Raw genomic sequence first — 26898 nt, 5'->3', positions numbered from 1 at the left:
ACCAACTCTCCTTCTTCTATTTATGTGGAATGTTTATGGATTGTACTTCCCACCTGCATTTTTGGGCAATGAATCCCTGTTCCAGGCCAAATGTCACAAATCGCCAAAGGGGAAATCATGTAGTTTTCCTGCAGGTGGGAAAATGGCAGGAGTGTCAGTTGGTTTCTTGCTGAATCAGGCTGCAGCTCCTATGTATGCTTTCTTGGGAATAGTTCCCATAAACATGTGTGGGATTAGGCTGGTAGGCTTACTACCAAGGGGAGATTTACATCTGCTGCCATCTATAAAAACTATAAACCTTTTAGGGGAGCATATAGTGCTTGTAGTACAAAGAATGCATGATCTAGGTTTTCTATGTGTGTATATTTCTCTTTTGCTCTAGTGTGCTTATAAAAAAGGGAAGGTTACAATTGACAGTAGATGATAATTGGTACGTTCTCTCTGTATAACATTTAGAGAGAGAGAGGAGATCTGGAACTTGTTTTGTCTCCCAGGATATTCGCAGCTCTTAAACATGTCTGGATTCTTTGAGAGCATGAGGTGCTCGGAATGCATTGATTGGGGAGAAAAGAGGAATACAATTGCTTCTATTTCTGCTGGGTTACTGGTGAGTATACGGACTTCTTGGTTGAGTTTCCATTGTTTTAATTATTTTCCTGTGCCGTGTTCCTATTAGCTTAGTGCAAAACATTCACTGGCGTCGAATTTTGATAACATCTCGCACCTGTAAATGTGTGTGTGTGAGAGACCACATTGAAACAAAGCTACAGCCAGACCCTGGGTATGTAATTCTCAGAAGTAAGCCCCGTTGTGGTCAGGTGGAGCTTGATCCCAAGGAAGTGTGCATAGTATTGTAGACACTTTAATTGGATGGCACTGCATGTGCGGAGTGATAAATTCCAGAGTGAGAGCCATATTAGTCTATTACAGGAAGGACAACTAAGTGCCTAGTAGCAGAAGCTTCAAGAGGCCACTTCCTCAGTAGCGTGAAGCATTATCCTCAACAGGTTGGGAACTATGGGGCCAAAAGATCTTGAAAACAAGATATGCGGTTTGTATCATTTCTACACAAAGAATAACTGTCTACGATGTAGAGACTAACCCAGGCGGGTCAAACTCAATTGTTATGAGGGCTGGATATGGCATAAATGTCACTTGGTCGGGCCAGACCATGCCTCCCCAGCCCAGATCAAGAGTGGGGGGGGGGGGCTGCCTTGGCTGGCTCACGGGCCAGATAAGAGCTCTCAAGGAACCAGATCTAGCCCACAAACCTTACACCTCTGGTCTAACCTGTTCACTACAGCAGATAGTATTTTCCTAGCTCTGCTATATTAATTTAACACCTGTAGTAGGACGGAAACCCATGGATTGAATTAAGCCCAAACGGAATAGAACAGAATAAAAAAAGTAATTTCATACAGGATCTTCCTTACTGGTGGCTTTTTGAAGAATTCATAATTTAAGATTATGCAAGTTCTGATACATCTTGCTGACTTCTGGTTGTTGCCATATTTATATGTCTGATAGAGCTTTACGGGATGACTGTACTGATGTTAGTTGTTTTTTTTCCAAATAGTTTTTTACAGGATGGTGGATTATTATAGATGCTGCTGTTAAATACCCCAAAATGGAAGAGTTCAATCATTCATACCATGCTTGTGGAGTTATAGCTACTACTGCATTCCTCATGTAGGTATAAGCCCCATCCCAGTACTAGGAATTATTGTAGAATGTATGTATAAACGTTTGTTGAAATGTAAAATCAAATACGTAAACTGGATTTGCTTAGTGTATGTTTTTTCTTTCTTTCAAGTTTTGGGCTGTTAATGTCATCTCTCAATAGCTGACCAAAAATGTTCACAATGTTGGGGAGGGGCCGGGGCTCAGTGGTAGAGCATCTGCTTGGCATGCAGAAGGCCCCAGGTTCAATCCCTGGCATCTCCAGTTAAAGGGACTAGGCAAGTAGGTGATGTGAAAGACCCCTGCCTGAGACCCTGGAGAGCCGCTGCCGGTCTGAGTAGACAATACTGACTTTGATGGATCAAGGGTCTGATTCAGTAGAAGGCAGCTTCATGTGTGCACAATGCAAATCAGCACTGATATGCTCGCAAACGGAAGGAATGGTTTCTGTCACAAATACAATACACCTGAACATGTTGCATTCTGTGCCTTTATTCTTTTAGGATTAACGCTGTATCCAATGGCCAAGTGCGTGGGGACAGTTACAGTGAAGGATGCCTTGGGCAAACAGGTATTCTGCTTCTGACAAATAAAAATTACAGCTGTAGAACCGTGAAGTAGTCAGGCTTACACAGTTATAATAAATACAGTCTCTTTTAAGAACTTCTGGAAGTACTGTGAGACAGCCTTTAAGGGTTAAAACTCATTTTGTTCGCTTCAGCCCTAAGTGGAAACTGGGCTGAGAGAATGACTCGGCCAGTGTCCTGTACGGTCTCTGCTACTCATATGCGGTGCAGCAACAAAAACTCACTTCATGGTGCGTCTAAATCTGCACTGTACCAAATCATACATCTTCGAATGCTGCATTTTGAGATTTTTTTGGCCATAAGAATCCGCCACATTGAAAACTGGTAGATTTAGTGCAGTGTTCTTCTTGGGTCTTAGAAGAAGAGTTGGTTTTTACATGCCATCTTTCTCTACCACTTAAGGAAGAATCAAACTAGCCTACAATCACCTTCCCTTCTCCTCCCCACAACAGACACCCTGTGAGGTAGGCAAGGCCGAGAGAGCTCAAAGAGAGCTGTGACTAGTCCAAGGTCACCCAGCTGGCTTGATGTGGAGGAGTGGGGAAACCAACCCAGTTCACCACATTAGCCTCCGCCGCTCATGTGGAGGAGTGGGGAATCAAACCCAGTTCTCCAGAGTCCACTGCTCCAAATCACTGTTCTTAACCACTACACCACACTGGCTCTCAGATTCCAACAGATTCCTTTGGATGATGAAGGAGATTGGGATTTTTTCACTGCCTCTTTTCTTTTTCTTTTACCAGGGGCTCGCATCTGGCTGTTCATTGGCTTTATGTTGGCGTTTGGGTCACTGATTGCATCTATGTGGATCCTCTTTGGAGGCTATGTTATTAAAGGTAAGATTAAACCGTGAGGGCAACCTTCTGAAACATATCTTCGTGTGGGATTGTAGTCTGCTGGTGAGCACGCACCTGTCTGTGTTTTGGTTATGAAACTGCAGCGTTCCATGTCCACCAATGGCACTGTATAAAATGTTTACCCACAGAATCGGCTTGAGATATTACTTTTCTGGATACCAAGCTTTGCTGGCCATAGCACTGCCTTTTCACTTTTTCATCCATGCCTTATTCAGGCACCAAATTTATTATCTGTTCCTGGGCATATGAAGTGGGAACCTGAAAAAGCTAGAGAGGACATGTGTGAGCGGGGCTGTCATATAGAGGATGGGGCCGAGTTGTTTTCTGTTGCCTCAGAAGGTTGGACCAGAACCAGTGGGTTGAAATTAGATCAAAAGAGTTTCCATCTAAACTTTCTAACAGAGCAGTTCCTCAGTGGGACAGGCTTCCTTGGGAGGCGGTGAGCTCTCCTTCCCTTGAGTTTTTTAAGCAGAGACTGATTCTATGACCTTAGGCAGATCATGAGAGGGAGGGCATCTTGGCCATCTTCTGGGCATGGAGTAGGGGGTCACTAGGGGTGTGGGGGAGGTAGTTGTGAATTTCCTGCATTATGCAGGGGGTTGGACTAGATCAGGGGTCGGCAAACTCATTAGTCAAAAGAGCCAAATATCAACAGTACAACGATTGAGATTTCTTTTGAGAGCCAAATTTCTTAAACTTAAACTATATAGGTAGGTACATTGTTTATTAACTTAATAAACTTTAATTAAAGTTTTAAGTCTTAATTAAACTATAGGTGCACTGAATAAAACTTGATATCATACTTAATAGTGATCTTATTTATTGATAAAAATTAAGCTTTAGCCTCCCAACCATTGAGGGCTAGGGAAAGGGGGACCCGGCCATTCTCCACGGCGGCGGGGGGTGGGGGAAGAGACAGCGTGCCCGCTCGCCTGCTCTCTCGCGTGAGTGGGTGCGAGAGCAGGGGCTCTGAACCAAGTTCGGAGATCCGCACTCAGCGGCCCAAAGAGCCGCATGCGGCTCGGGAGCTGCAGTTTGCAGACCCCTGGACTAGATGACCCTGGTGGTCCAACTCTGTGGTTCTGTGAAGGCAAGTAAACGTATTTGTGGGCTAGCTATATATTTGCAAGATTGTGACAGTACTGATTCTAATGATGCCTGCAGAAGTTGGACATTGGAGGGAGGTATTTATTTAAAACATTTGTTAGCCGTCTTTCTTCCTTGTGACACTCGAGGTGGCTTACAATATACGTAAAACATTAGAGAACACAATGAAATGAGCAATTATAAAACCTATAAAAGTCACATATTAGAAACTGCAATTAAGACAGCCAATAATAAAAGCTAAATCAATCGAAATGCAGTCCTAAATAAAACTCACTTCTGGGTAGACTTTCTGGATGTTGAATGAGACACCTTTTTCTCTTAGAAAAACAAGAGGTATACCCAGGAATAGCAGTCTTCTTCCAGAATGCTTTTATCTTTTTTGGGTAAGCATATGTTCTATATTCATGTGTGCTTAAAATTTGTTGTTTGAATTGTGTTCTCAAGGGAAGTGGGGTTAGGGCTCAGGTCTGTTGAACAGCCTTGCTCCTTAGCTCATGCTGCGTTCAAACATCACAATAAGTGGCAGTTTGGGCATCAAACTCAGGTTAGTCTGCCAGATCTATGTAAAAATTCCAATTCGCGCACGAGCCCTGGTTTGTTTTCCTCTCAGTGGGGGTCACCTCTGTGCTGCCGTTTTAGGGCCCAGGCAGATACAAGGGTCAGTGCCGCGCAAATAACTACAGTCTATGAATTCAGACAGCTTAAAAAAAAAAAATTCCAGGTCATTCAGACTGTAGTCTGGAAATCATCTGCAAACCATAGTTTGAATGCCCAGTTTGGTAACATCTGCCCAATTCTAGTTTGGCGGCATTTTGCACTCAGATGTCAAAACTAATGCTGGTTTGGCCAAAGGGGTGGATTATTATGTTGCTTGAATGCAGCCCAATAGGGTGGTTCCAAGCTGCAGTCGTTCAGTAGTGTGGCTAACATACCCTGTACACACTCAGAGGTATTTTTCACACTACTTTTATACTCTTGGAAGAAGGGGCCTGGGCAAAGATAAGGAAGGGGAGATGGTAAATGGGTGTGGCCAAAGCATGAAGTGGGCAAATGCAAGAGGTTGTAAAATTCCTGGATTGTGCAGGGGGTTGGACTAGATGACCCTGGTGGTCCCTTCCAATTCTATGATTCAACGGTTGTTTATGCTTATCCTGTAGGTCAGTGTTTCCCCATTTGTGGGTCATGAAGCCTGTGAAAGTAGGTGACAGGCTTCTGCAGTTTTATTGATGTGGGCCTACTCCCTTTTCAATTGGGTCACCACCCCAAAAGGGTTGGGAACCATTGCTGTAGGTGACGGGCGTAGGTTACAATGATCTCTCAGCCTTTGCTGTACATAAAAACTTGGTGAGAAATAGAGGTACCTAAAGGACATGGCTTCTGTCCGTCTTTCTTTGCGATGCAGAGTCTGTGCAGTAGTTAGCCTCTAAAGGTAAAGGTAGTCCCCTGTGCAAGCACTGGGTCATTACTGACCCATGGGGTGATGTCACATCCCAACGTTTACTAGGCAGACTATGGCCATTTATGCAGGGTCGATTTTGATGCTCGCTCAAAACTGCTTTTTTAAACCCGCCCTTTAAAATGACTATTCATGGTTCCGATGCAAGAGGAGAAAGTCAACCAAATTCCACCCCACCCCCACTCGCTAGTTCCTTCATTCGCATAGCCATTAGCAATGGTTGTTTGCATAGCTAAGCCACGGCTGTGATTTTCCATGGTTCCTTCAGTAAATGCTTCGATGCGGGGACGGAGCAAATACAAAAGGTCACATTAAAGGGACTGTTAAGAAATGTGAAGCAGGTATGCATGGGCTTCGCAGTGACGGCTGGAATAACGGTTCAACATGAAGAAATTAAAAAATATGTGGGGCACTTCAGCCTGGAATGCGCTGCTAATTGCCAAGCATAAACGGTTTACGGGGTGGTTTGCTATTGCCTTCCCTAGTCGCCTACACTTTACCCCCAGCAAGCTGGGTACTCATTTTGTCCACCCTGGAAGGATGGAAGGCTGAGTCAACCTTGAGCCGGCTACCTGAAACAGACTTCAGTCGGGATCGAACTCAGGTCATGAGTAGAGCTTTTGACTGCAGTACTGCAGCTTACCACTCTGCGCCACGGGGCTCCTATGCCCCTCATAATCAAAAGTATGTCTTTATTGTGGCTCTTATCTGTTTTTCTGGGCTCCCATTGCTGTTAGGAACAGTAAAGACCCTGCTTTCCTTGTACTGACCATCTTGTGTCTCTTTAATTAACAGCGGTCTGGTGTTTAAATTTGGTCGCACTGAAGATTTGTGGCAGTAAGTGATGGAGTGTCTGTTTACCTGTTTAATTTCCCATTCCCGTTTTTTATAAAAAGCTCTTGCTCTGGTCACCGGTGAAGATGAAAATGGTCTGCACTTTAAAAATCATGAAACACATTTCCCCATTTTTTTTTCTCTCTCTGTCTTTAAAACAACTTTCTGTTCTTGGCTCTCCAATAATGTAGCATGTGATGAAAATGTTAAAACTGAGAAGGAAAGGGTAATATTGTGAATCCCTTTCACTTTTTATAAATAAATTAATACTAAACAACACAGCCTCTTACAATATGTGGTGTGTTTTCAGAGTATAATTGCTGTTTTTGAATATGCAGAGTCCCACAGATGAGAGAGTGTTTGCCTTACCAACATCACATTTTCAAAGATGTATTGGAGGAGAGTGTTACTGATTCCGTGGACTGCCAAAAAAACAAACCAGTGGGTTATAGATCAAATCAAGCCTGAACTGACCCTAGAAGCTAAAATGACTAAACTGAGGCTGTCGTATTTTGGTCACATCATGAGACGACAAGAGTCACTGGAAAAGACAGTCATGCTAGGAAAAGTTGAGGGCAGCAGGAAAAGAGGAAGACCCAACAAGAGATGGATTGACTCAATAAAGGAAGCCACAGCCTTCAATTTGCAAGATCTGAGCAGGGCTGTCATTTCGGAGGACTTTCATTCATAGGGTCGCCATGAGTCGGAAGTGACTTGATGGCACTTAACACACACACACACACATAGGAGGGGACACTACACCTTAGAACTTCATCGGGGTGGGGGTTCAGAATGAAGGTCAGTACTGCCAGTTTTTCCTTGTAAATGTGCAACCACAGGGTAAGGTATGTTTTCAGGCATGCCAAGCTCATGGGTGGGAGCTGTAGTCATACCCAGCATGATATGTGAACTCACACAAACCAAACATACAATATATCCCGCCTTCCAAGAAGTGCCTTACGTTAACTACGTTCTATATCAGCTAGGGTAGTGAAAGTGTCCAACTTTAATAAACCCCGTTATAAGAAGTTTCTAAATCTCTTAATTAATTAATTAATTAATTAACCGTCTTCAAAGATGCCCTAATGAAGTACAGATTACAGAAGAGAATATGAATAGTAGAAGAAGAGTTGATTTTTTATATGCCGACTTTCTCTACCACTTAAGGAAGAATCAAACCGGCTCACAATCACCTTCCCTTCCCCTCCCCTCAACAGACACCCTGTGAGGTTGGTGGGGCTGAGAGAGCTCTAAGAGAGCTGTGACTAGTCCAAGGTCACCCAGCTGGCTTCATGTGGAGGAATGGGAAAACCAACTCAGTTCACTGGATTAGCATCCACCTCTCATGTGGAGGAGTGGGGCATCAAACCCGGTTCTCCAAATTATAGTCCACCGCTTCAACCCACTGCTCTTAACCACTACACCACGTTGGTAGCATTCCTAAGGAGCCGTGAAGCTAGTGTGGTTAGAGTAGTTAGAAGTTCTGACTAGGATCTGGAAGACCCAGGTTCAAATCCTCACTCTGCCATGGAAGTTTGCTAGGTGACCTTGGGCCAGTCACACACACTGAGCCTAACCTACCTTGCGGAGCGGTTGTAAGGATAAAATGAACAAAGGGAGAATGTTGTAACCCACTTCTGGGTCCCCATTGGGAGAAAAGTCGAATATAAATAATGTAGTTCATTTAGCATTGCAAACAAATGTTTAATGAGAAAAGTTTAACACAGAAGTGCTAGTGGTTTCAATAAAACAGCTATGAAGTCTCATAATGATACTAATTCTTCACAGTCTCACAGTAACAGAAAAATACTCTCTCCGGTGTCTGGTTTGTGGCAGTCTGGACATCTGTATTCAGTATCCAACAGCTAAGTGGGGGAACTAGAAATGAAAGAATATTGGTGAGGTGAGGGGAAAAAAACCCTACGGTGGGGATAAATATCTTCAACTTCGTAGCCATGTTCAACCCTTTAAAACTCTCACTCTTTATAGCTCTTCACTCATTCATACCACATTCTTAAACATTTACTTCAGTTACCTCCACCTCGATGTGAACAGGACTGTTCCTAAAGCACTTGTGGTCTAAGGAGCGGAGACAAACCTAGATCTTGTAGGTTTATTCCAGGAATAGGGTAACCTGAAGACTCATGACTTTCAGGTGGACAATCATAGCACACACACCCCTCCCCTGGCTGTCCACCCCTGGAGTTTATATCGCACTTTGCCTAATTAAAAGTGCACTGCGAATAACCCTGCCAATTTGTAATAATAAAACCTAATATACCTATACATATATAACCATACTTTAAAAAATAAAGAAAAAAGCCTATTTTCATTAAACTACATGTATTGGTTTGCTTAACCACGTTTTATATCCACCATTGCTTTACCTATTACAGGCTTGCTACACCTGCCTTATATCCTCACAATCTTATTGGTCTTTTAAGGTGCTACTAGACCTGGATCTTGCTCTGAACACATGAAGCTGCCTTATACCGAACCAGACCCTCGGTCCATCAAAGTCTGTATTGTCTGCTCAGACCGGCAGTGGCTCTCCAGGGTCTCAGGCAAGGGGTCTTTCACATCACCTACCAGCCTAGTCCCTTTAACTGGAGATGCCGGGGATTGAACCTGGGACCTTCTGCATGCCAAGCAGATGCTCTACCACTGAGCCACGGCCCCGCTGCCATTCCTGAGTCACTTGGAAAAGGGAATGTCTCTTAAATCAGTTCAATATAGTGAAAAAATGCCAAGGGTGTCCTCATCTAGGTCTGTAAGCTTCCCCATCCTTTGGATTGCCTTTCTCTGCTACCCACAAGAGAATGGTGGTTGGCTGATAGTGCCTCTTTCCTGGAGGTATCTGCCCCGAATCTGCAGGAAAGGCTGTGGATTTAGATGGTGGCTTGTGCTTTCTGAGTTGCGTGATGCTGTAAAGCCGGCATAAAGTTAAATCTTACCTCCCAATAAGCTTGGTCGTCGAAGTACTTGGTTACAGGGGGCGCTTTCCACAATTTACAAATTAACAAGAAACCTGGGTTTAAACGAAAAGACTTTTTTGGGGGGGGGGTGCAAGCAAATTCACTCAAATAGCTTTAATAATATTGGAACAGTTTAAACCGTTTGGCTTTTAGAATAAGAGCATTTTGCTTCAGTACTCAAATAACTCCAGAGACCTGGAATTCTGAAAATCATAGAAGTTGATAGTAAGACATTAAGATATATTGGCTTTCTGCAGCCATCATGTGGTTACAGACTGACTGGAGAAGAAGAAGAGGAGATGGTTTTTTATATGCCAACTTTCTCTACCACTTAAGGAAGAATCAAACCAGCTCACAATCACCTTCCCTTCCCTAAAACAGATAACCAATGAGGTAGGTGGGGCTGAGAGAGCTCTAAGAGAGCTGTGACTAGCCCAACGTCACCCAGCTGGCTTCATGTAGGAGTGGGGAAACCAACCCGGTTCACCAGATTAGAGTCCCTGGCTCCAAACCACCGCTCTTAACCACTATACCACGCTGGCTCTCAGGATGTAAAGCCATGAGTGGAAGAGGGCTAGGCTTTCTAAGCATTGGGAGTCTTCCTAGACACCAGCATTGCTCTGTATTTCCCTTGCTTCTGGGGCACATCAGCCAAAGCCATGGTCTCTCTGCTTGCAAGGTGTCTCCAGGCCTTAACTTGGCAACTTAAAGCATATGTACATAGGGACGGGTTAGCCAGGGTTAAAGCTACAGGCCACTGTTAGCACTCATGACTAGGTGTTAATAGCTGCCTGGGGCTGCTGACAATTCCATCAAATCTACTTTCTCTACACGTTGTCTTTGATTGACCCTTATCAAAGCTCACCGTTCTCTTCATCACCAACATACCAATGGTTTCCACCTAAATCTCTCTATTCTGGATTCCCACTCTGCACCACCATCCAGTCCTACATCTTCAATTGCTTGTTCATACTCCAGAGAAAGTTGGGACGATACAAACCTGTAATAATTCCAGCAACCAAACTTAGGACAATGCTCAGAGACAGTGCACCCAGTTCCATCAAAGCCATGTAACCCCATCTGCAAATTTAGGAAAAAAAAAACGTTCAGAAACCAACAAAGCTCTAAAGTTAGGGTTGCCAGGTCCCTCTTCGCCACCAGAGGGAGTTTTTTTGGGTGGATCCTGAGGAAGGGGGTTTGGGGAGGGGAGGGACTTCAATGCCATAGAGTCCAATTGCCTAGCGGCCATTTTCTCCAGGGGAACTGATCTCTATCGGCTGGAGATCAGTTGTAATAACAGAAGATCTCCAGCTAGTACCTGGAGGTTGGCAACCCTATCTAAAGTGTGAATCACTTGTTGCTGTTGCCAAAACAAGGAAAAGTGTGGCTCTGGCCTTGCAATGTGTAGGGTTGCCAACCTCTAGGTACTCACATATACATAAAGTACCACTGATACACTGAATATAATGGTTTGTGTACTTTCAAAAATGTGATTTCCAATAAATCAAATTATGGAACAAAACAATCTATGCAAGTTTACATGGTTTTCGCGAATCTTATCCTTGTTTCGCTAATAGCATTAGCCTCATCAGAAGTCTGGAATTTCCCAACCAACTTTAGAACCTCCAGGTACTAGCTGGAGATCTCCTGCTATTACAACTGATCTGTAGCTGATAAAAATCAGTTCACCTGGAGAAAATGGCCACTTTGGCAATTGGACTCTATGGCATTGAAGCTCTGCCACCAAAACCTCCCGCTGGTGGCAAAGAGGGACCTGGCAACCCTATACACGTGGGATGCCAGATTTGGCTGAGCCTGTGCAAACTTTAAGGCTCAACTTACTGAGACTGGTCACTGGATCCCCAGTGGTCTGCTACGGTAAGAATGGTGTGGGCTACCACACCAAGCAAGCTGGGCAAGCCAAATGTGGAATGGACTCCGCAGGTATCATGGATCCTCAGGTAAGTATTCAAGGGTTTCTGGATTTGGACGGGATATGTTAAAAAATACAGGAAAAGATATTGAATTAGGAGCTTAAATTGCAGGTCAAAAACAATCAGTTTAACGGAACATGGAAACAGGATCACAGGATCTTAGAATCATAGAGTTGGAAGGGACCACCAGGGTCATCTAGTCCAACCCCCTGCACAATGCAGGAAATTCACAACTACTTCCCCATACACACACCCTGTGACCCCTACTCCATGCCCAGTAGATGGCCAAGATGCCCTCCCTCATGATCTCCCTAAGGTCATAGAATCAGCATTGCTGACAGATGGCCATCTTGCCTCTGCTTAAAAACCTCCAGGGAAGGAAAGCTTACCACCTCCTGAGGAAGCCTGTCCCACTGAGGAACCGCTCTAACTGTGTTTGTTTGTGTGTGCATCACACTGATGCAGAACCGTGGGGTTCAAAATACACTTTCCAGATAACCTCAGCTTTAATTTGTTTAAAGGACAAGTTTCTAGCCCTTATTGCCACAAGCCCCACCTCCCTTCAACAGACTAGTGGCACTTAAAGGTGCCCCGCAGGGTTGCCAACCTCCATGTAGCGGCTGGAGATCTGCTATTACAACTGATCTCCAGCCGATAGAGATCAGTTCACCTGGAGAAAATGGCTGCTTTTGGCAATTGGACTCCATGGCATTGAAGTCCCTCCCCTCCCCAAGCCCCGCCCTCCTCTGGTTCCACCCCAAAAACCTCCCACCGTCGGCAAAGAGGGACTTGGGAACCCTACCTATGATAACAGATCTCCTCCCATCAGCAAAAGAATCCAGGAATCCCAGGGCTAGTGGTTCCCACCTTCCCTGAACCAGACTGCTTGAACGTTGTGATGTGTTTACCTGCAGAAAGACAGACCCCAGTACAGAGACGGTCCCAGCCAGCAGGCCCAAAGTTATTGCGATCCAAGGATGTTGGATGCTGGAAGCCGAAAAGCCAACAGCAACTCCACCGGCCAGAGTAGCATTGTGGATGCGGGTCTTTGGAATAAACAAAAGAAGAAAACTCACTCGCCAACCTTGAACAGCAGCCTAATGATGTACAGAAATTAGCCGGTGCAGCTTTTTGTGGAAGGGAGACTGTTCTCACTCACCATGCTGAGTTTTCCATCTTTGCTGGTCGCCGCCGAGAGTGCAAAGGCAGCGACGGTGCTCGAAGCAATTGCAAAATAGGTGTTGTAGACGGCAACGCTTTTGTCCCCCACATTGTTGATCAGGACCGAATTGAAGCTGGGCCAGAACATCCAGAGGAAGAGAGTACCTGGCAGAATCCCCCACCCCAAGGCGAAGGGTTATCGTCAGTGCCCTGGCAAGCCTTCGAACTGGTCAAAGTCTTGCTTGAGGCAGCCCTCTTCACTTCGAACACCCACCAACACCCACTCTGCACAGAGCCAATATTACAGATCAGTAGGGTTGCCAACTTCCAGGTAGTAGCTGGAGATCAGCTGCTATTACAACTGATCTCAGCCGATAGAGATCAGTTCGCCTGGAGAAAATGGCCGTTTTGGCAATTGGACTCTATGGCATTGAAGTCCCTCCTTTCCCCAAACCCCGTCCTCCTCAGGCTCTGCCCCAAAAACCTCCTGCCAATAGCAAAGGGACCTGGCAACCCTACAGATCAGCCACCAAGAGGCTGCCATTTCCGTGCTAAAATCCTGCCACCTGAAACTCCATTAACTGTGCCGATATCAAACTCACTTTTGTAATGTAGTGGTTTGAGTGTCGGGCTGGGACCTGAGAGATAGGGTTGCCAACCTCCAGGTACCAGCTGGAGGTTTCCTGCTATTACAGCTGATCTCCAGCCGATAGAGATCAGTTCCCCTGGAGAAAATGGCCATTTTGGCAATTGGACACTATGGCATTGAAGTCCCTCCCCTCCCCAAACCCTGCCCTCCTCAGGCTCCGCCCCAAAAAACCTCCCGCTGGTGGCGAAGAGGGACCTAGCAACCCTACTCACAATGACTGGCATTTTCTAAGCAAAAATCAATATTAGTAGCTGGCTGAATTTGGCCAAGCAAGAGGATTAGCTCAATTTATTCAGCTTATTTTGGGGGGCTTTCTTGGCAAACAAACAACACCTTTGTCTTTGGTGCAGGATGCACAGGGCTGAGAATATGACCCTTTCAGGGCATGGATCACGCAATGGACACCATTATCCCATACGGGTTAGGGTTGCCAGTTCTGGGTTGGGAAATAACAGGTTTTGGGGGTGAAGCCTGGGGAGGCTGGGGTTTGGGGAGGGGAGGGACCTCAGCAGGATACAATGCCATAAAGCCCACCCCCAAAGCAGCCATCTTCTCCAGGAGAACTGATCTCTTTCATCTGGAGGGCCCCCAGGCTCCCTCTGGAGGTTGGAAACCCTAAATGGGGTGGAGGTTTTCTAATCCTGGGTCCCTGCTCTCTATTGCTGGAGAGCAGCCGTGATGCACTGCTTTGTCGACCAGGTAAAATTTCATGGTGGCGCTCGGTGGGGTGCAGTGGGAGGGGAGAATCAGTGGAAATTGACACCTCCCCTCTCCATCAAATGCATTCATTAGGGTGCCCACCCTGGCTTGGGAAATTACCGGTGATTGGGAAGGGGGGCCTTGGAGGACAGGGTCTCAGGATTAGAAGGAACTCATCAGAGACCTGATGGCACTACAGGAGTTCTGTATACAATACATAGGGTTGCCAGGTCCCTCTTCGCCACCGGTGGGAGGTTTTTGGGGCGGAGCCTGAGGAGGGCGGGACTACAATGCCATAGAGTCCAATTGCCAAAGCGGCCGTTTTCTCCAGGGGAACTGATCTCTCTCGGCTGGAGATCAGTTGTCATAGGAGGAGACCTCCAACTAGTACCTGGAGGTTGGCAACCCTAACCATACAGCCTGCCCTCCAAACCTGCCATTTCCTACAAGGGAACTGACCTTTGTCATGGGGACACTCCTTGGGAACGCCAGGCCCCACCTTGAGGTTGGATACCCTCGGTTGGATACAGGCAAGGACCCTGTTATGTGCATGAATCCCTGTTCATTATTTTTCCAGTGCTGTCTCCCTACGTGCCAGGAGTGAGCCAGGCCACTCTATATATACACACAGAGAGAGAGAGAAACCCAGCCTCGGTGTCACCCAATGGCCACATGCGTCAACGGAGTATGTAAATATATCTCCCTCAGCAATATTTCCCTTGCAAAGAAACAACAGGTGCCGTTGGCTTGTAATTTATTTCAGGCATGGGAGGTAGGCAGGAATCCGGCCGGAAGAGGCTGAGCCAACAGCAAACTGCTGTGCCGCTGGCTTGTCTAGCAAAGGAAGGAGCTAGCTCCAAGCTGCTCCTGGAAAAGCTCCTGATCTTCCTTTCTCTGTCCCTCTGCCCTGACGCAGGGTCCGGCTATGCACGGTGCTAGGAGAATCCGCCCAGCATTTTAAAAATGCACACAATTTGGATACGGGACTGAGGGTGGAGCAGGGAGGAGCGGGAGTCCGAGGGGCCTGTTTTTCTTTATTGGATGTCTAATAACAGCATCTGGGGTAGGGTTGCCAGCATCTGGGAGATTTTTGGGGTGGAGCCTGAGGAGGGTGGGGCTTGGGGAGGGGAGGGACTTCAATGCCATAGAGTCCAATTGACATAGCGGCCATTTTTCTCCAGGTGAACTGATCTCTATCGGCTGGAGATCAGTTGTAATAGCAGGAGATCTCCAGCTACTACCTGGCGGTTGGCAACCCTAATCTGGGGGTTATTTTAATTGACAAACCACACAAAGTGTACTTATTTAGATATTCGTACATTGTTTCCCGCCCCCAGCACTGCTGACAACATTGTTCTCTCCTGCTCCATTTTATATGTGCAACAACAACCCTAGGAAGTAAGTTAGGTCAAGAGAGGGTGACTGCCCCATGGTCACCCAGTAAGCTTCCATGTCATGAGTGGGAATTCGAACCTGGAGCTTCCAGATACTAGTCTGGGACACTCTTAACCACTACACCAGACTGGCTCTTACCATTGTGGAATAGACTCACAGGATCTAGCCCTTGGCTTTCTTGTTCTTTTTATCATTTATTTACTTAATTTCAGAGCTGCTTTTCTAATCAAAGCAGTTTACAAGAATGTGAACATATAAAAACAAACTATATGAAAAACCGTCAATACCAACTGTTCCTAAAAACATCCCCAGTGGCTGTCAGGTTCTGCCCTGATCCTGCTTTGACCTGGAAGGAAGATTCCTCTGAGGAACACTCCTCAAGGGGCAGGTCTGAGAAGCCCCCCAAATATCCAGGGATCCCTGCAACCCAAGAGTCTCCTGGAGAAGACACCTGCCTTCTCCACCGCAGCAGGCTCCCACTCAGGCATCAGTGGGACAAGCAGCCCTTAGCGGACCGTCCACCTCCAGCATCTCCAGAGTCTCCACCAGGCCCCAAATAGAAGATAGTCAGTGTCTGGATCGCACATGAAGCTGCTTTAGGTCATTTATGCATGGGTACTTTCACTTGCGTTTCCCCCCGTCTGTCTCAGTTGTTCCTTGGAGTTATGCTTGAGTTTTCCATCCATTAGAGATGACTTCGCTGCCAGCCCTCACAAATCCCGGGTCTTCCTGTTCCTCTGTTAACCCGATTCTTCCCTCTCCTGCCATCTGAGCCCAGGGGAAATTCCCGTGCATAAGGCAAAGTGTGGGACACACAAGAATGGTTTCTCTCACAGCCAATTACAAAGCAGTGTGTAAATAGGCGGGGATTCAAATGCTTCCATGGAGCTCTTTCTGAGCAGAAGAAAGGCTTTTTAAAAATGAGGCTTCGATTTCTCCCACACACACGCGCTCCTTTTTTTTCTTTTTTGTTCTTAAAATGCTTTTTTATGCCACTGGCTGTGGCCCAGTGGTAGAGCATCTGCTTGGCATGCAGAAGGTCCCAGGTTCAATCCCCGGCATCTCCAGTTAGGGACTAGGCAGGTAGGTGATGTGAAAGACCCCTGCCTGAGACCCTGGAGAGCCACTGCCAGTCTGAGCAGACAATACTGACTTTGATGGACCAAGGGGTATAAGGCAGCTTTATGTGCTCACATGTGTTCGTACGGCAATTGGGTTTGAGGGGGTGGATTTTCTCTCACAGTAAACACTACAATGTAAGCCAATTACAAAGCAGCATTTAAAGGGGCAGGGACTTGTTTAAGCTTGGAGACTGCTGGTGCATACATTCCTGACAAGGAAAGTGTGGGTCCAGCGAGCAATGAACCTCAGGGAAAACTCCCATGCATAAACGACCGAATGAATCAGACCATCAGTCCAACAAAGCCAGTATTGTCCATTCAGGCTGGCAGCAGCTCTCCAGGGTCTCAGGGAGAGGTCTTTCCTGTCATAAGCCTTCAGCTGAACTCCAGCCCTTGGTGGTTTTAACCACTTTCCATCCTAGCTTGTGCCAAGGCCTGGGCAGCTCCCCACAGTGAGGTTTCTGTGCCAACACTGAGGATCACCTTCAGCTTGGTATGATTTTGGCCCGTTCCCAGAGCCCCTCAGCTGTCAGACCAGGCTGGTAATGAATGGGACAGGGAACAACTGGATACCCTGGAAGGTCCAGAAATTGGGGCCCCAAGAGCCAAGTATCCCCCCCTTGTCATTGTCTCCTGGCGACTGGCATTCTGAGGTATACTGCCTCTGAATGTGGAGGTTCCAATTAGCCATCCTGGCCAAATTTGACAGGGAGGGGGATCCCTGGGGTAAGGGAGGTGTCCATTCTCTTCCACTGCAACCAAGTTGGGGAAGAGAAGTTTTCCATAAAAACCAGCGGTAATAGAAAACAAGCTGAATACCACAAACAAATGGCTTGACATTTTAATAATAATAAAAAAAAACCAGTCCCACCCCCCAACTGCACAACTCAGGGACTTACCCAGCATTGCAAACAAATGGGAGACCGGCTTTGACGTCTCCTTCTCCACTTTCTGGCTCAGGGATGGATGATACAGCCACCAGGCTATCATCAGCCCAAAGTAAGCCCCAAACAGATGGACGTACATCAGGCTTAAGGGTTCTGACACCTGCCAGGGGTAAAGACAGTCCTTGTTTCATTCAAAGCCAGAGATGGATATACTGTGAACAAGTGGTCAGGGGGAACCCTTGCAGTGGAATAATTATTAGGGTCGCCAACCTCCAGGTACTAGCTGGAGATCTCCTGCTATTGCAACTGATTTCCAGGCGATAGAGATCAGTTCACCTGGAGAAAATGGCCGCTTTGGCAATTGGACTCTATGGCATTGAAGTCCCTCCCCTTCCCAAATCCTGCCCTCCTCAGGCTCCGCCCCAAACACCTCCCACCGGTGGCAAAGAGGGACAATCAACACATCCCTCGCCCATTGCTTGATTCAGGCAGGTAACCCTCTCCCCATTATGGGTGCCAACCTCCAGATGGTGGCTGGAGATCTCTCCCGCTACTACAACTGATCTCCCGGCGATCAGTGCCTGCTTCTCACCAGCTCAATCCATCCATTTCTAAGCTTAGAATTCATTACAAAAGGCATTATGTGTCTCCAGTATTGTCCTCTCACAAGGAAAATGACCAAACAACATGTCATACGGAGCCCAGAAATATGAATTGGCCCTAAAAGCAGTGTGTGTGGGTGGGGGACAATCTGAATCCAGGCTGTGATGCTGGGGAAAGGAGGGATTAACAACTCCCCCCCCCCCAAATAAAACCCTTTCTCCAATTAAAAAACTTTCCCCGCCTCTTGGCTCTGTTAGGAAAAAAGATAGCCTGAGAAGGGGCATTTTTAAAGTTGCCAACCTCCAGGTACTAGCTGGAGATCTCCTGCTATTACAACTGATCTCCAGCCGATAGAGATCAGTTCCCCTGGAGAAAATGGCCGCTTTGGCAATTGGAATCTATGGCATTGAAGTCCCTCTCCTCCCCAAACCCTGTCCTCTTCAGTCTCCGCCAAAAAAAACAACCTCCCACCGGTAGCAAAGAGGGACCTGGTATCCCTAGGCATTTTCAACCATGGAAACAGTTCAAGGTGGCAAAGAGTCTTCCCAAGAGCTGCGGCCTCAATCCATTTTAGTTGGGATGCCGTTTGCCTGCTATTGGTGGGCAAATCTCCAACAATGATCCCCTGTTCCCCACAGGTATACACTGAAGCAGTGGGGGGAAATGGCAGGGGGATGTAGTGATGTCAGTTCCGAGCGGAGACCTAAAAGTGACGTCAACATGTTGAACAACGCTCTAGGAATCCTCTAAATCTCTATGGCCATTACCACAGAGATTGGGGAAATTCCTAAAGAGTTGTGTGACTGATTTTGTAAGTCTTTGCCCCCCTATCTCCTACCGGTTATCAGTGAAGGGCTGGCAACCATAACATTACGCCTCCTACTGAATGACCTTTTTTAAAGGACCAAATTACACATCTGAGTTCCAGGCGCAGATTTCCAGCCTCCCATGTATGTTGGCCCAGCTCAACTGTCCTGCTTATATAGCAGCGTGGTGTAGTGGTTAAGAGCAGTGGTTTGAAGAGGTGGAGTCTGATCTGGAGAACCAGGTTTGATTCCCCACTCCTCCACATGAGCAGCAGAGACTAATCTGGTGAACTGAGTTGGTTTCCCCACTCCTACAAATGAAGCCAGCTGGGTGACCTTGGGCTAGTCACACTCTCTTAGCCCCACCTATCTCACAGGGTGCCTGTGTGGGGAGGGGGGGGGGAAGGTGATTGTAAACCAGTTTGAGTCTCCCTTAAGAGGCAGAGAAAGTCGGCATATAAAAGCCAACTCTTCTTCTTCTTCATTAGAGACCAAGAGAGAGTGAAAACAGAGCAGCCCAGCTACCTATACATAATTCCCAAGATGCAAAGTCCTCAGAAAGTTGAGGGTGAATCCTTTTTAATTTATGCCGCGTCTCTGTAGCAATGAGGGAGGCTACTGTACCTGCAAAACGCCCACAGCGATCCATCGGTTAGTGGCGAAAACGGTCACCTCTATCAGAGCCATGAAGACCAACTGGATCGGGTTGGCTTTCCCAAGGACAGCTCCAGCCGAAATCAACACCGTGGGGATGCTCATAACAGCTGTTAACATGCTTTCAGGGAGGAACAACAGGGAAAGAAAGAAAAATTAACCTTGATTCAGAGCCTGGAAGGGATTTTTCTGCAGGTCAGGCAGGAGAGGGAGAGAAGGCTGATCTTAGCAGCATTTAGGCTTGCCAGCCTCCAGGTACTAGCTGGAGATAACTTGTCTCCAACCAATAGAGATCATTTCCCCTGGAGAAAATGGCCGCTTTGGCAATTGGACTCTATGACATTGAAGTCCCTCCCCTCCCCAAACCCCACCCTCCTCAGGCTCCTCCCCAAAAACCTCCCGCCAGCGGTGAAGAGGGACCTGGCAACCCTAGCAGCATTGTTTGACCCCCTTTCTTCAACACGCTTTCTGAGTTAAGCATGCACCCCTGGCTGGGTACATGTGGTTTGCTTCGCCCTTGTCGCCTGGTGGCACACCGTTACTGAGGGCGAAAACGCACGGTCGCTTTAGCCTCCGTTATTCCCTGTTTTAGCCAGGATCGAACGCACATTAGGCGAAAACGCATGCGTTCAATCCCGGCTGAATCCTGGCTGAAACAGGGAATAAAGGAGGCTAAAGCGACCATGCGTTTTCGCCCTGAGAGAACAAGGACAAATTGTGGGATGTGTAAGATTTTAATTAATTTAATTCTAGCATATTAGAAAAATGTTATTTTTCTATTATATTTGTAAGCTGTGGTTATTTATATAAGTCAGTAGAAAATAGTCCTGTCTAACTTAAACTGAACAAAGCAGGTGATTTTTCGTATCTGGTACAGGATATCACCAAATAACAGATGAGATCATATGCATGTGACCACAAAGATGAGATCAGAGTTAGGGTGGATTTGAGAGGAGGAGATATTCAAATCCTCTTAGAACAAAGAACTCTGGAGAAGTATAAATATGAGGACTAGGTGGAGTCTGTTAGGAGATTTTCACTTTTGAACCCGAAAAGGGCTGAAATGTCTTCCTCTTTTGCCTGGCAAAATAAAAAAAGCTTTTTTCTCCCTTTGCTTCTTAAACCTGGCGTCGTCTCTACTTTGTGATAATAAATCTGGTCACAGAGGAGAGTGTATATTTACATCCAACAAAATCAGTCGGAGGCTGAACACAGACCTGGACATCAAGGGTGGCTGCTGCTGAAAACAGTGAAAACAAAGGAAATGCCATTGTTTTGTTCTGAATTTCCCCACCCCTGCACCAAGTCGTTGACTCCCACCCATAGGTGGGGGGTGAAACTTGAAGCAGGCTGAAATCAGGCTCTTTGCCTGTTTGTTTGCTAAACACTGCGGAGGAAAGGCACAAAGGTGTTGCTTTCAGTCGTGGCCACGCGTCTCTAGCAATATCCAGTTCCAACAAGGGCACATATCAGTCATCACTCTTGTACTTCATGCCATTCCTTGTCTGTCCCTCATCTTCTCTATTATCTATGTATTTATTTAAATATTTCTGCCTCGCTTTTCTCCCCAATAGGGACCCACTGTGACTTATAGGATAGTTCTCCCCTCCAATCTATGTTTTTTGCCCTCCTGGTACTAGCTGGAGATCTTCTGCTATTACAAATGATCTCCAGCTGATAGAAGTACCTGGAGAAAATGGCCGCTTTGGCAATTGGACTCTATGGCATTGAAGTCCCTCCCCAAACCCTGCCGTCCTGAGGCTCTGACCCCAAAACCTCCTGTCAGTGGCGAAGAGGGACCTGGCAACCCTAGGGGGTCAGGCATGAATGCTAAACATCATAATTTCTTGGGGGGTCTGCAGAGTTGCCAACCTCCAGGTAGAAGCTGGAAATCTCCTGCTATTATAATTGATCTCCAGCCGATAGAGATCAGTTCACCTGGAGAAAACGGCTGCTTTGGCAATTGGACTTTATGGCATTGAAGACCCTTCCCTCCCCAAACCCTGCCCTCCTCAGGCTCCACCCTATGGGTGACCTTGGGCCAGTCACACACTCTCAGCCTAAGCTACTGCACAGGAAGGTTGTGAGGATAAATGGAGGAGAATTATGCTGTAAGCAGCTTTAGGTTCCCATTGGGGTGTAAACCAGGGTATAAATATCTGAATGAGTGAGTACACTGAGATTCTCGTAATTCCCACAAGACTGGCAGGCTGTCCCCGATCCTGTTTGACTATGCTAATAGTGTTGAACACTGAAAAATCTTGCTTGCCTTTTCTTTAAAAAGGAAATCAATTGAGGCTTAAGCGACAACAGAGAGGCAAACAGTTGTAAATACCTTCACAATAAACTACATGTGTTGGTTAATCCACCCACTCAAATGCTCATTCCCTAGCTAATGGAAACATTCATCATCATCATCATCATTATTATTATTATTATTATTATTATTTTGTGAAGGGCTTCAGGGAAAGAAGATGGAGTATCTGATTAAAACAGGAGACAAGGCCATTAATTTTGAGATCATCAATAATACAGGCAGCTACGCAAAAATGTCAGTTGTTCAAGGAACTTGCATCCAGGTATCAGCTGATCGCTCTCAAGAGACAGGGAAGGAATCTAGCTATCCTTTCAGAGGTAGATGGATCAAGGCTATTGATAGGGTTGCCAGGTCCCTATTCTCCACCGGCGGGAGGTTTTTGGGGCCGAGCCTGAGGAGGGTGGGGTTTGGGGAGGGGAGGGACTTCAATGCCATAGAGTCCAATTGCCAAAGCGGCCATGTTCTCCAGGTGAACTGATCTCTATTGGCTGGAGATCAGTTGTAATAGCAGGATATCTCCAGCTAGTACTTGGAGGTGGGCAACCCTAGCTATTGAGTATCAGCCAGGGTTGGGGTTAACTTAACAAACTGGATCCGGTGCTCTCTCAGCAACGGGACTTCATGTCTGTCCAACTACCCCAGACTGTCCTGTTTCTGATCCCAAAGCAGAATGAGTCATAGGGAGGAAATCCTTTTTGCCCTTTCCTTTTCTCAGTAGTAATGGAGAAAATCCAGCCTTCTCATAAGATTCCTGGAATTACACTGGAGTAGGATTGCCAGCTCTGGGTTGGGAAATACCTGGAGATTTTGGGGGGCGGGAGGAAGGCTACTTGGAGGATGGTTGGAGGGGGCCCCCCATCTCAGATCTGCTCACTGTTTTTAAAAGGCACTCTAGATCACATCGACTACCTTTGAAGAGAGATCCTCACTTTCCCATCTAAGAAATGGAACAGGAATCCGTCCACGATCACAGCCCACTGCACTCCCAGGGCGGCGAGAAGAAGGCCGAACCCAGTGCTACTGAAGCCATATCTTCTCAAGAAAGCCAGGAGGAAGCCGAAACCAAAAAACACCATGACGTTGACATCTTGAAATACTGTGTGGCAGAGATGGATGTCATGTTGGACACAAGGGCAGCAGGGCAGCATTCAGGTGCGACTTAATACTAACAGCAGTGTAGACCAGGGGTGTCAAACTCATTTGTTACGAGGGTGGGATATATTAATGTCATTTGGTCAGACTGGTCCATGCCTTGCCAGCCCAGATCAAGGAGGGGTGGCTGCCTTGGCTGGCTCGCCAGCCGGATAAAAGCTCTCAAGGGGTTGAATCCAGCCCCTGGGCCATATGTTTGACACCCCTGGTGTAGACAAACTTTGCCAATAGACGATATCATAGCCCCTTTGGATAAGGTAGGACAGTTGCTCTAGTCCCACATGACGTGTCTCACTGGGGTAGCTGCTGCAGGCCTACCTGCTTGTGTTGCGTGGGTTCATTAGGGGTCACCTCCTTTTTAGTGTCCATCCTAAGGTTGCCAACATTGGGTCGGGAAATTCCTGGAGATTTTGGGGTGAAGCCTGATGATGGTGGGGCTTGAGGAGGAGAGGAACCTCAGCGTGGTATAATGCCACACAGCCCACACTCTAAAATTCCCATTTTCTCCTGATCTCTGGATTTTGGGGTGGAGCCAAAGGAGGGCGGGGTTTGGGGAGAGGAGGGACTTCAGTGCCATAGCGTCCAATGGCCAAAGCGGCCATTTTCTCCAGGGGAACGAGATCAGTTGTAATAGTAGATCTCCAGCTAGTACCTGGAGGTTGGCAACCCTAACTACACCCTGCCTTTGTGCCAACTGCATGGCAAATCCCACCAAAGAGGCTTGGGAGGCTTCATGAGAAGGAGAAGAAGGAGAAGAAGAAGGAGAGTTGGTTTTTATATACCGACTTTCTCTACCGGCCTACAACCTCCTTCCCCTCCCCACAACATACAACTTGGGAGGTAGGTGAAGCTGAGAGAGCCCTAAGAGAACTGTGACTAGCCCAAGGTCACCCAGCTGCCTTCATGTGTAGGAGTGGGGAAACCAACAAGGTTCACCAGATCCGCCGCTCATGTGGGGCATCAAACCCGGTTCTCCAGATTAGAGTCCACCGCTCTTAACCACTACACCACGCTGGCTCTCCAACCAGCACAGAGCACAGATGCTCCACCCACACCAGTGATAAGCAGGCCGTTATCATGTCCAGCTGTTTCTGCTTTGGAGGAAGAGCTCTGTAGCAGGCAAGGTGCAGAGACCAGATCAGTTTTAGAGACCAGATCAGTTTTAGTCAGCATGTTATTGCTGAAAATATATGGTGTTCAGGGTTGCCAACCTCCAGATACTAGCTGGAGATCTCCCGCTATCACAACGGTTCTCCAGCCGATAGAGATCAGTTCCCCTGGAGAAAATGGTTGCTTTGGCAGTTGGACTCTGTGGCTCCCCTTCCAAAATCTCCAGGTATTTCCCAACCCGGAGCTGGCACCCCTAATGTTCCTCTCTTAGTAGAAAATGTCAGGGAATGTGTTATTCAGGACACCCAGGAGAAAAATGGGCTAGGAAAAGAAGAATTGTGTTGTTTAAAATACTATTAATTTACATTCTCCATTTGTATCCCCCTCCCCTTTCTTCCATCCTTAGAGTTGCCAACCTCCAGGTAGTAGCTGGAGATCTCCTGCTATTACAACTGATCTCCGACCAATAGAGATCAGTTCACCAGAAGAAAATGGCCGCTTTGGCAATTGGACTCTATGGCATTGAAGTCCCTCTACAAACCCCGCCCTCCTCAGGCCCGCTCCCAAAATCTCCATGTTCAGGGTTGTTGTTATTTAAAGAAACACTGTAACTGCACCAGTGGTGTGTGAGTATAGTTCACACCACAACAACCTACCTGTTCATTTTCCTTTGTGTGTGTGCGTGCTTTGTGGCTTAAAGCTGCATACCGCATCATTCTAGAAGCTTAACTCCAGGGAGGAGAAAGTCTTCAGAACTAGGGATTTGTTGGTAGAAATGCAGGAGACTTCTTTTTTTTTTTGAGCTACACATTTTGGAACTACCCATTTTGTGCCCAGTCGCCCATTTAAAAAAGCCCTGTTGGGTCCCCCCTCAGGCATCAACCAGACCTAAACCTGCTTTGCTTGAGCCTTCTAACTAGGGTTGCCAGCTCCAGATTGGGAAATACCTGGAGATTTCAGGGATGGGTCCTGGGGAGGGTGGGGTTTGGGGAGTAGGGTTGCCAGAGTAGGTTGCTCTTCGCCACCGGCAGGAGGTTTTTGGGGCGGAGCCTGAGGAGGGTGGGGTTTGGGGAGGGGAGGGACTTCAGTGCCATAGAGTCCAATTGCCAAATCAGCCATTTTCTCCAGGGGAACTGATCTCTGTTGGCTGGAGATCAGTTGTAATAATAGGAGATCTCCAGCTACTACCTGGAGCTTGGAAACCCTATTGGGGAGGGGAGGGCCTTCAATGGGGTATAATGCCATAGAGTCCACCTTCCGTTATTTCCCCACTAGGGAAACACCTCTTGATTTCCCCATTGCTGAAAAATCCATTGACAAGGCAGTCTCAGACGGTGCCGGAGTCCCTATCAGCTTTTCCACGCATCTTGCCAAATTCTCCTCTCCACTATAGCTCCTGACCTTCCTAGCTTTTGTCCACGTGGGTTCTATGATCCCCTGCATAGCCTTTTCAGTGGTTGAAGGGGGGGGGGGGGCTTCTGCCTTTCTCCCTTTGTTCCTGTTAGAAAAGCTGATAAGATTCAGCCCGGTGTCAACATGATCTTTGTATAAGAATGGCACAATGAAATATGTTAGTTGGTCATAAGAACATAAGAAAGGCCATGCTGGATCACACCAAAGTCCATCAAGTCCAGCAGTCTGTTCACACAGTGGCCAACCAGGTGCCTCTAGGAAGCCCACTAATAAGACAACTGCAGCAGCATTGTCCTGCCTGTGTTCCACAGCACCTAATATAATAGGCATGCTCCTCTGATCCTGGAAAGAATAGGTATGCATCATGACTAGTATCCATTTTTACTAGTAGCCATGATACCCCTCTCATCCATGAACATGTCCACTCCCCTCTTAAAGCCTTCCCAGTTGGCAGCCGTCACCACATCCTGGGGCAAGAGTTCCACAATTTAACTATGTGCTGTGTGACAAAATACTTCCTTTTATCTATTTTGAATCTCTCACCCTCCAGCTTCAGCAGATGAACCCGCGTTCTGGTATTATGACAGAGGGAGAAAACTTGGTCGATTATTTAGCCATTACTTGAATTTTCTCAATTATTTACCTGCTACTTGAGAAATTAAAATTCAATGACTGTGCATATAACCAGGAACTCCCAAGGGATGACTTTTTGAGACACTGAAGGACTTGAGATAACTTCAAGATAATGACAAGCCAGAGTTCCCCATCATGACAACGAGTCTTGAAAGTCCTCGGGCTGGCAGAAGGATCCTCCACAAAATACTAGCATCCACTAAAGCGTGAGTCGATTGAACTACATTTCCTGTTAATTAAACTAAATTAAACTACCAATTGAGGTGAATCAAGGTCAGGGCACCCGTAAAAATGCCTCTGCAGACTTACCCGGATAGATAGCAAGGTCTCTTTGATGGTCATACGAAACAAAAAAATAAAATATGAGGACGAACGAGATTTCATACACCAGGATCAGAGCCGAGAGATGGATCCGGAGACTTGGAGGGTACTGCGAAGCCATTGTACGGCATTAAAAAGAAAGACCAGCAGGCATTAATGTCTTTCCTTCTGTTTCAATGTTTCATCAGCCTCAAATGAAAAGAGAAAGAAAAGTAGCAGAGAAAGTCTGAATGTGATAAAGGAGTCCTGAAGGCATTAGCGCCAGGCAGCAGCCTCCTTAATTCCTTATCTGAAGCAGCGGGAGAGCAGGTCTGGCTTGCATTGATGGGTGTCGGCAGCTATCGAGTTGTTTCATGCCCTGCAGTCAGAGGACACGTTCTCCCTGAAATTGGGTGGTTATCGCAGGCGTAACGGCTAGAAATGCCTCCGTATGGCACTACTTATGTGTGTCAGTCATCCTCTTGGTGGACCTTAGGCACTGGTTGAACGGAGCGATTTGAAAGTGAATGAATCGTCACAGAAACAACAGAAAGGGTCGTGGACCTGG

At 46.7% G+C, this 26898-nt stretch overlaps 2 protein-coding genes across 2 annotated transcripts; one reads left to right on the top strand and one right to left on the bottom strand.

Annotated features, from left to right (window-relative positions):
- Window positions 1-460: 460 nt before the first annotated feature.
- On the top strand, window positions 461-6632 carry TMEM50A (transmembrane protein 50A). The gene is made up of 6 exons (XM_056846937.1): window positions 461-607; window positions 1577-1689; window positions 2184-2251; window positions 3011-3103; window positions 4554-4614; window positions 6483-6632. The coding sequence occupies exons 1-6, from the start codon at window positions 515-517 to the stop codon at window positions 6526-6528; spliced, it is 474 nt and encodes a 157-aa protein (XP_056702915.1). The 5' UTR covers window positions 461-514; the 3' UTR covers window positions 6529-6632.
- Window positions 6633-8342: 1710 nt separating this feature from the next.
- Window positions 8343-26505, bottom strand: LOC130475197 (RH-like protein). Its single transcript, XM_056846938.1, is given in 10 exon segments — window positions 8343-8399; window positions 9476-9549; window positions 10497-10576; window positions 11339-11475; window positions 12339-12476; window positions 12590-12756; window positions 17355-17502; window positions 19376-19526; window positions 22632-22818; window positions 26340-26505. Coding segments are annotated over 10 exon segments (1275 nt in total). The 3' UTR covers window positions 8343-8372.
- Between the last annotated feature and the right edge of the window lie 393 nt (window positions 26506-26898).

This window comes from Euleptes europaea, chromosome 3 (genome assembly GCF_029931775.1).
Source record: "Euleptes europaea isolate rEulEur1 chromosome 3, rEulEur1.hap1, whole genome shotgun sequence".
Lineage (NCBI taxonomy): Eukaryota > Metazoa > Chordata > Lepidosauria > Squamata > Sphaerodactylidae > Euleptes > Euleptes europaea.
Note: the sequence above shows the minus strand (reverse complement) of the source record. Positions and strands in the feature narration are given on the sequence as shown.

Coding starts and splice junctions, on each gene's coding strand:
- TMEM50A (XM_056846937.1), top strand. CDS start 515: ATGTCTGGATTCTTTGAGAGCATGAGGTGCTCGGAATGCATTGATTGG. Junction 1,690..2,183: donor GCTACTACTGCATTCCTCAT/GTAGGTATAAGC, acceptor TTATTCTTTTAG/GATTAACGCTGTATCCAATG. Junction 3,104..4,553: donor TGGAGGCTATGTTATTAAAG/GTAAGATTAAAC, acceptor TTTTTCTCTTAG/AAAAACAAGAGGTATACCCA.